General features: G+C 34.5%; 2 protein-coding genes across 2 annotated transcripts; both read left to right on the forward strand.

The window, feature by feature from the left end:
- Positions 1–218: 218 nt before the first annotated feature.
- On the forward strand, positions 219–2,149 carry LOC138332801 (apolipoprotein D-like). The gene is made up of 4 exons (XM_069280759.1): positions 219–407; positions 734–797; positions 1,313–1,474; positions 1,763–2,149. Exons 1-4 carry the CDS (start codon positions 234–236, stop codon positions 1,996–1,998), a joined length of 636 nt encoding a protein of 211 aa, XP_069136860.1. The 5' UTR covers positions 219–233; the 3' UTR covers positions 1,999–2,149.
- A 4,808-nt stretch (positions 2,150–6,957) lies between these two features.
- On the forward strand, positions 6,958–8,388 carry LOC138333674 (cysteinyl leukotriene receptor 2-like). Its single transcript, XM_069282203.1, has one exon. It carries the CDS (start codon positions 6,958–6,960, stop codon positions 8,053–8,055), a length of 1,098 nt encoding a protein of 365 aa, XP_069138304.1. The 3' UTR covers positions 8,056–8,388.
- The last annotated feature ends 703 nt before the right edge of the window (positions 8,389–9,091 follow it).

Genomic DNA, 9,091 nt, shown 5'->3' on the forward strand with positions numbered 1-9,091 from the left:
TTCCGGAACTTATACAGCGGAGTTCGACTACTGTGTGATCTTATTTGACGAAATATTTTTTTATATAAACAGTTCTAGATTTGGGACTCATGATATGCCTACATAACCACGTAACCTAAGATAAGCCAGGACACTGACCAATATGTCGTCACAGACACGTGAGGGTGTTGATAAACACGTGAGCGTTGGTGTTTACGTAACAAAACCCTGTATATATGTGGAATATCTACCATATGGCAACTAGATTGAACTCCATTCAACACCGAATCACCACCGTCATGAGTCGTCTGCTTGTCCTCGCCCTCCTTGCGCCGGCAGTGTCCGCCTTCTTCTTAGACAGTTTTGGACTGGGCATCAACACTGTCACAGAACTAGACTTACCAAATTATCTAGGACGATGGTATCAGGTAAGTGAACTATTATTACTGTATTTTGGGAATAACATATTAACTTCAAACAGTTATTATATAGCAAACTATTCAAGCTTTCCGACATGAAAAACATTTTTTTTTCATTTTCATTTTATGGAAATTTGCATTGCATAACTTTGGAAGATAAAAATTCTATATCTATATATCATATCAATCATCTAAAAAGTATATATCTATATATTATATCAATCAACTGAATATTATATATCTATATATTATATCAATCAATTGAATATTATATATCTATATATTATTTCAATCAACTGAATACGTATGAATTGCTTGGTTGTTTACCTTCCCAGATGTACACCAGCCCCTCAGTTCTAGAGACCTTCGAAAAGGATGCCTTGTGTGTGACTGCCGACTGTAAGTAAAAATGCTGCGATGATATTCGAGCAGACATTGCGTTTAATTATTTAGGAACGTAAAATATCTAATATTGCCTTATTCGTATCAATAAACATCACTAATATGTATAGAAATTTATAAACGGAGATTTGAATACTGCAAAGCTATGTATATTTTTTGTTTCATTTCCCCTCCATATTAAAGCTTTTCCTGTGTTAGAATGATTTCAACGAGCTGTATTACAACAGTTTTTAATACGTTCCTTGGTGATAGTATCAACCTTAAAACATATGCGTTTATTTATTAGCAAAAATGTTTTTAATTAATCTTTTATCTGAAGTTTGTTTGAAACTACATGTTTATCAGTACAATCTTATAACACTTTTACTAAGTGAAGTGTGAATACGTTAGTTGGTCTCGACTTAACGTTTCTTTATATACATGTACATAAGAAACCTTATCTCGAATACTCGTATATCTCGAATTGTTAACATGCATGCTCGTCACAACTTCAAGTCTTGTCTCTTTTACAGACTCCATGTCTACAGACGGGTCGGGCAGAGTTATCGTTCGTAACGGGGAGACCCTGAAGACCCCTGACGGTACACAGAAGACCATAAATGGATACGCCATCCCGTCTGATGAGCCGGGCAAGCTAACAGTCGACTTGGAGACCGCACCCTTCCCCGCTCCATGTAAGTACTAAAACAAATGAAATATGCACAGCTTAGTTTTGTGTTCAAACGACCATATACAGTTATGGTAATTTAAAATGTGTAATATTCTACCTAACGATGCATTGAGCTGATTGATCTCATTAAGTGTTTACCTTTATGAATGTTATATTGTTAATCTCGATGACAGTAATGGATAATCCCGTATTATTTAGAGTACACTTTAAACGTTTTTTAACAGGTTTATAAATATCAAATTGAGTCCGTCCTTTACTTATAAGCTTTATTTTTGTTTTGTCACTGTTTCAGACTGGGTGATCAAACTCGGACCGAAGACATTCGGAAAAGATAACCAGTATGAATATTCCGTGGTTACCGACAACCTCAAGGCAACGCTCTTCGTCTTGGCTCGGGACCCGGAAACTTTCAACCGTGAATATAACGAAGAGGTGCTGGAGTTCCTCAAAAAGAAAGGATTCACAAACTTTATCAACAAACCAGTCGCTACCTATCAAGGGTCAGACTGTATGTACGTTAACCAATGAAAGTTAACAAAGATGATAGGTCAAATGAAACAAATGTAAATAACTTAAAATGACACTAAGTGATTTATCTATTACATGGAGTTTTCTATGTGTGCAAATCGCCATATTGTTTTTCATGAATGTTATTTTTAATAAAATATGTTTCCTGGAATTATTTTGCGTGTTGTTTCTCATGAAACAAACATAATGACCTTTAATTTTGCAGATTCGATATTGCATATTTAGATATCACTAGAATTTCGGCAAACATAACAAGAATTTAATAATGATGATATACTGTTTACCTGGTGTTTTATTCCTATAATATTATCTTACATACAGTTCTTGGCAAGGTCCAGGTTTACTTTCGTTAGCGTTGGTATCAGTACATCTTCAAACAATCGCCAATAGAACAGACGCCGTTCTTCTCTATCGCTACATACTTAACATCATGTAAACTCCTCCAGATCCATTCTTGTACATTTAATACAGCGATACCACATATTATTTAGCAAAATTGTAATGGTAAATAGTTTCCATCTCTTTCATGGTTCACACTGTTTGGCGACCAAAATGATTTTGATTGGCTGACCAATCAGAAATCATTACAGGTTTCAAACACACGTATAATCGACGTATTGTATGCACTGTTCCGTGTTTTATGAGGTAAAGGGATGTGTTTCGCTATGATAATATTCTGTTTAATGTCTGATTGGGATTTTTTTTAAACAATACATTCGAATAAGTTAGGGCCCATATAATGCACAATAGGTCAAACCACATATACACAAATATATCAGATTACAGTAATGTTTTCTATCGCCATGGAATATACATAATACACGTACTTTTCAGACAATATAATTGTAATTAATAGAAGATAAACGATTAGAAATGTCAAATTGATAAGGTTTTGTCCCGCCAAAATGCAAAGAATCAGGTGTTCTCTGATTGATCAGCCAATCAAAAACGTTTATTTCATATTTAAAATGTTAATTAAGTAAAAAGCGTTAGTAAGAGAGGAGATAGAGACAAAGTATTAATTAAATCATCAGGGTTTTATATTGGTGGATGCCTTTTATGAGTAAAAAGTGAGGTGTTCTAGAAACAGTAACCTAGTGAAATGAAAATGTCTAGCATGTTAATCTGAGTTGACCTCGGAATGTTATAACTTCACTGATGTATCGATGTCATTGCTCTTCTCTCTGTACTCATTAACCGGTTAACTACAATGTGTCTGATCCCAGTTACATCGCCTTCCTAGCAGTGCAGGCAGTCGGCTGTGGTAGAAGATGTGTCACGACTGTTATGACAATTCGTGGTAATTTGATTTTATATGAACATCGAAGAAAGTCGATAATTGGTAATGTATATCGAGCAGGTGGAATCCTTACTCTTCGACAGTTCTTTGACAATAGTGCAGTTTCTTTGAGCTTGACTGATCTTTAATAATGACCTCTCCTCTAATTAGTTAGTAGACGTAAAACTCATTATATCTAACAAATTGGCATATATAGATTTAAAACTCCGTTTAGATATGTAAAAGTGGCCATTTTTTAAGAAAAAGCTTTTTTTGCACTCAATCAAATCTAAAACAGTTGCTCTAAAGATTGAAATAATTACTGTATATCTTTATTTCTCAATGCAATATGACGTCATTTGAAACTACTTTGTTTCCTAATGTAATGCATTTTGATGTATGTTTTGTTTCTGTTTGACACTTTATTGGTATATAAATGACATTCTAGGAAAACATAACGGTTAAACTTCCGTTAATCTTGTGACATCCCCTGGGAGGGGTAGGGGGCAAGGTAGCCAGATGGTTAAGATATCCGCCACACATTTTATAAGCTCACCATGTCTGGGTTTGAATATCACATGGACAGTTGCCAGCTGTTGGCCACAGGTCGATGTTTTCCTCTCCTGGTACTCTGCCTTTCTCCCACACCAAAAACATAGCTTTATTGTTCCTCGTTAAATTTCACATCCTTTATTTCCATTGACAAAGTTGGAATCGAGCGCCATCGTACAGTAAAGAGAACTGGTGTGCGTTTAACTTACAATAATTGTCTGTCATAAGCTTTTTAAATTGAAACATTTAAGATGGTGAAATATTTGTCATAAAACAGTGTGCATTGCAATACACTGCCCTCCGAAAGTTATGTCACACGTGCAGTTTTACAAACATAAAGTACAGAAATACGTTAACCTTTTTAATGCAGGCATCAGCGTATATAATGTATTTATCTTCTCTAACTCAATAAAAAAAATTTTCGAGAGTTTTCTTAGAGATAAATTGCCAGCCAATATTAACATATGTCACAGAACTTTTGGAGGCCTGTGTAAATATATTTATTTTTTCGATTCTATAGATACTCAGTGTTTTATCATGTCGATACATAATGTACATCTAAAACATTTCAATCCGATAATAGACGGTAATTGATAGTTAATGATAACAAATTATGGCCGTCCTATTACATAAATTTACCAAGCTACAACCGTAAAACGTCGTCATGGTAACCGGCACAAATACTTTAGGGATACATAAATTTTCTCTGCTATAAAAACGCGTAACAGTGCGTTTGACCCTGTATGTCACTATTGATAAAAAGTCATTTTCAGATATTTAATTGATATCATATGCATGATTGCAATTGCTTCCTCAAAAAAAAAAAATGAAAAAAACAATTATTGTGGAATCTCGCCAGTACAGTATTAACTAAATGATATAATAGCTTGCTACAATACTCTCCTAGGAGAAAACGCCTCATCAGCAAAGTCGTTTTTATTGGTAAAATCCTCTGGCAAATACAACATTATTGGTCTTCACAGTTCCCTGATGTGATTTATATTTTGTGGTGGGAAATCCAATATACTGCTTACGATAAATGTTATAGAAAAAAATCGACATCTACATTTATGTCTGGAATCTGTTTAATTTTCATTTCCATGGATCGGTTGTATCATCTGTAAAAGTTTTAAATAAATACAAACAAATGTCAGAATACCAAATAATGAACAATAATCTCCGCTACCTATTCTTCCACATCATCTTGTGTATTAATATCATTGGGCTTTATCAAGGATTAAGAAAGAAGAATGGTGACGTCAGTCGAATTAAGTGCAATATTTGGATTATACTATGTGAAATGTCGATGACCGGAATTATATTATCGTAAAATGGCCATTTTAAGAACCACGTTTTGTTGATTCTTATATGTTTGTATTCGAATATTTTTTTAGAAAAAATACCCTAATTTAATCTTATCCCTCTTCATTATTGAGTATTTTCTAATTGTGTCTATTAATAAAAGGTACAGCGTATTGGCTACAATCCCGGTTTAAGTACACTAGGGAATTGTGTAATACTCGTCAGAAATCCAATTTCGATATCCCAGGACAGCGCCCCAGTAACTATAATCTGTTCCCTACAATCTCATTTGAGCTTTACTTTGTACAAACGATGATGATAATTGTCATGTTAATATCACTACTGTACCACGTAAACCATTCTATGTTTGGTATCTTTGTGTGACCTGACGTAGTCAGCTGATGGAGTGACCAATGGAAAGCGAGTATTATTGATGAAACGTCAACGACTGCTCTGCAATAACCTGAACGGGTAATGTCTATTGTTTCTTTGTATCAGATAATGATTTAAATGATATTAGAATGTTTCTGAGTAATAACGTCTATGTAGGGATATATAAGCAGTCCTCTATGGGGAGTCCAGTTATAAATACGCCATCGTAACAGGAGGGACATTTGACAGATAAAATGTAAGTATGCATCCCGTTACCTTTAATATAGGCTATATAAAAATATATTTTAAGCATCATTCTGAAAAAAAACCCATTAATCTATATAACATGTTTTTGAATTATATTTAAATGAGAGTTTCAATATCCGATATTACATTTAAATTTATTGCTATGCTTATTGATATATATCCAGGAATAATATTTTATTCACAATTTCTAATGTGATTGTCACGTCACTGTTGTGGCGATTCCTGTATTTTATTTTAGCATTTTACAACAGAAACAAAGTCTGTCGGCTGTCATGAAATATCTAAGATCTCGCTGTTTACCTTGAATCCACGTTTGTTATCCTGTTTAGTTTCTCTGTGATTTTTTGTGTCTTGTTTCTGCATTTCTATACTTATCATTACGCTATAGACAATAAAATCAATATTTAGATCGTCGTGCTTTGAAGATTGCGGACAATCTTGTCTACTGTTTTATTATGTTTAGATAAGTTAGACCCTCGGTAAAAGAATATGCAAGCTTTATGCTGTTTTAATAGTAGCTCAAAAGTGTTCTCACTTGAAAAAAATCTTTGAAACATAAAATCTCGAAATGCATTGTCATGCATACTATAAAAATGCATTATATTTTGTATATGTCTAATATTGCCAAATGAAAAAAAAATTACGCGTAACATATTTAGGTCCCTTACCAAATGATCGTTTAACTTATGTTTGCTCTCATTTAATTCATGAATTCTCTAATGGCTACACAAAGCAAATGGTAGACTTGTAAATTTTATGCTTCGATTATCTATATGAGCCGGTTTTCAATAGTACATGTATTTCAGATATCAAAATTGATTAAATAGGTTAATTTTTATGCAGCTAGATTGTATATGTAAATTTGAAAGTTCCGGATTAAGTTTTGAATAATGCCTATATATGTGTTATATGTATATAATTTAAATACAAAACTCTATACGCGTATTTTGAAACAACTAAGCGGAATTGGTGAATACTTCTATTCATTTTCTAAAACAGTTTCCAAACCACTAAATCACGTGCTAAAATGACACGGGCTTTATCACACTCGTTCCTTATCTTTTATCGATTTCTAAGGATGGTCATATTTTTAAAGAACTTTATAATAAAAACTGTTAGTAGGAAGAATTATTATCTATATTGCAGATTTATTCATTACGCAGTCTAGTTTAGCAGCTACAGTAACAATGGCAGACCAACACAACGCAGCAGATTCCGTTGCCAGAGGAGTACCACCAATAATGATAATTTTCGGAACATTTGGAAACATCTTTTCTATTTACATTCTGACAAGGAAGAACATTCGACAGTCCACATGTACAGTGTATCTTATTGTGCTAGCGTGTTCAGACCTTGTGGTACTCTATACTGGCCTTCTGAGGACGTGGATATCAGCCACATTCCAGGATGACATCCGAACTCATACTTCCGGTATCTGTAAAATCCACACCTGGTTGGTGTATGTTTCTCTGGATTTCTCGGCTTGGATCTTGGTAGCCGTCACGGCAGAACGTGTGGCCTTAGTGTGGTTCCCCCACCAAGCTAAGACCAGGTGTACCAAGCGAACAGCGGCCTTCGTAATAACACCAATATTTGTGTGCCTTATGGTGATCAACTCTCATATATTCTACGGCATAGACAATGTTAAAGTGACTAATGGCAATTCAACAACCATCAAGTGTAGTTTCGTTTCCTCAGATTATCAACGATTCTTTGAGGAACTGTGGCCTTGGGTGGATTTGACCATTTTCTGTGGACTTCCGTTTTGTTTCCTTGTCACCGGGAATGTATTAATTATCACCAAAGTATTTGCCAGTCAGAGAGCGACAAAACGAAAAGTAGATCCACACAATCCACAAAGTCGCTCGCAGCGATCTCAAATGTCGTCAATGAGTGTGATGTTGTTCTGTCTCAATTGTGTCTTCTTGTTATGTACGACGCCTGTTAGTATTTATTTGATTGGCTATGTCCACTGGTCAAGAGACGCTACAGAGACCACTAAAGCCAATCTTAGCCTCGTCTGGACATTGGTCAACGTGCTAATGTATGCTAACAATACGTTCAACTTCCTGTTGTATTGCGTCAGCGGAAGTCGTTTTAGGGCGGAAGTTAGGATTGTTTTCAAACAATGTTTTAGCCTTCTTCACACAGCTGAAACAAAACAATTAAATATAGGTAGACAGGCTGTGCTAAATCCGACCAGAGCAACTACATGTATTATTGCAATGGACCGTCGTGATAAAAATGCCAGTGATTCAAGAGAGAAAATTAATGTTCGAGGGTAGAATATCTACATCCGTCCACCCAACTAAATGGTATTTTCCACTAAAACATTGACCGTTATTGTAACAAATAATCCGTTATCCGATCCCCCTATTTGGATTTGCCAGAAAACCGCGACTGGAACACATATTTTTAATTATGGAAAGTTCGATATTTCTTTAAATATCCTTCTGTTGGCGTGCTTTACAAACATACCAGTCTTGTTTCTAGTAAATTTGAAGACAGCTTAGCTGATAACATCTGAACCAATCACAGGCCTGCAAAGATTTCCTTTGAAGACTAGAGAGACAGCGACACCCACAATGTACCGTTATACGAATCATTTGATGTACATCAAACGGCTAAATCACCTCCTCTAATCTGTTATAGATAGTAATATAAAGTATAATATTGTACACTTTTGTTATCCAAGTATTTTAGAGAAAGCAGACTGCATGTTTGATGGGTCAAAACCCTGAAAATGATCACCCATAATAAACAAATATGCGACTTAAATCACACATTGACATATCTTGACTGTATATAAACTAATCTTCGTAAGCGAATCTGTATATGTTATGTGTGACGATAGATTGTATACGTTCACGGGTATGATTTATATTTAGGTCTAAAAAGCCGAAGAAAAGATTACAAATGTTTCAAAGGGTCGATTATATACATTAAAGATGCTCCACCGCCGACAGAGCATAAATGACATTCATCATTTGAACAATAATTGGTGTTTGATCATGTATATATATGTATCTAATTAACACTAACAATAATATAAAATAATTCCTTTTGCCTCTGGTGCAAACGCAATCAATACCTCATTAGATATAGGTGATAGTGCCACAGAACTTTTTCGGGATGCAAATTATTATTTTTTATATATTTAACTTGAAGTAAAATTAGAACTTCAAACTTTTTAAATGGTGGCATTGGTGTAAAGTAAGTAACTTTTGTAACTGAAGAAAAATACCAAATCATCTGTTCTAGTTTTTGATAGTGAAAAAATACCATTTGTCAGCGGTGGAATATCTTTAATAAATAAAACAT

The sequence above is a fragment of the Argopecten irradians genome, chromosome 10, assembly GCF_041381155.1.
Source record: "Argopecten irradians isolate NY chromosome 10, Ai_NY, whole genome shotgun sequence".
Lineage (NCBI taxonomy): Eukaryota > Metazoa > Mollusca > Bivalvia > Pectinida > Pectinidae > Argopecten > Argopecten irradians.

Excerpts from the sequence above, each read along its gene's own strand:
- LOC138332801 (XM_069280759.1), top strand. The coding sequence starts at position 234 with ATGGCAACTAGATTGAACTCCATTCAACACCGAATCACCACCGTCATG. Across the intron at positions 798-1,312 it reads CTTGTGTGTGACTGCCGACT|ACTCCATGTCTACAGACGGG; the intron begins GTAAGTAAAAAT and ends TCTCTTTTACAG. Across the intron at positions 1,475-1,762 it reads CGCACCCTTCCCCGCTCCAT|ACTGGGTGATCAAACTCGGA; the intron begins GTAAGTACTAAA and ends TCACTGTTTCAG.
- LOC138333674 (XM_069282203.1), top strand. The coding sequence starts at position 6,958 with ATGGCAGACCAACACAACGCAGCAGATTCCGTTGCCAGAGGAGTACCA.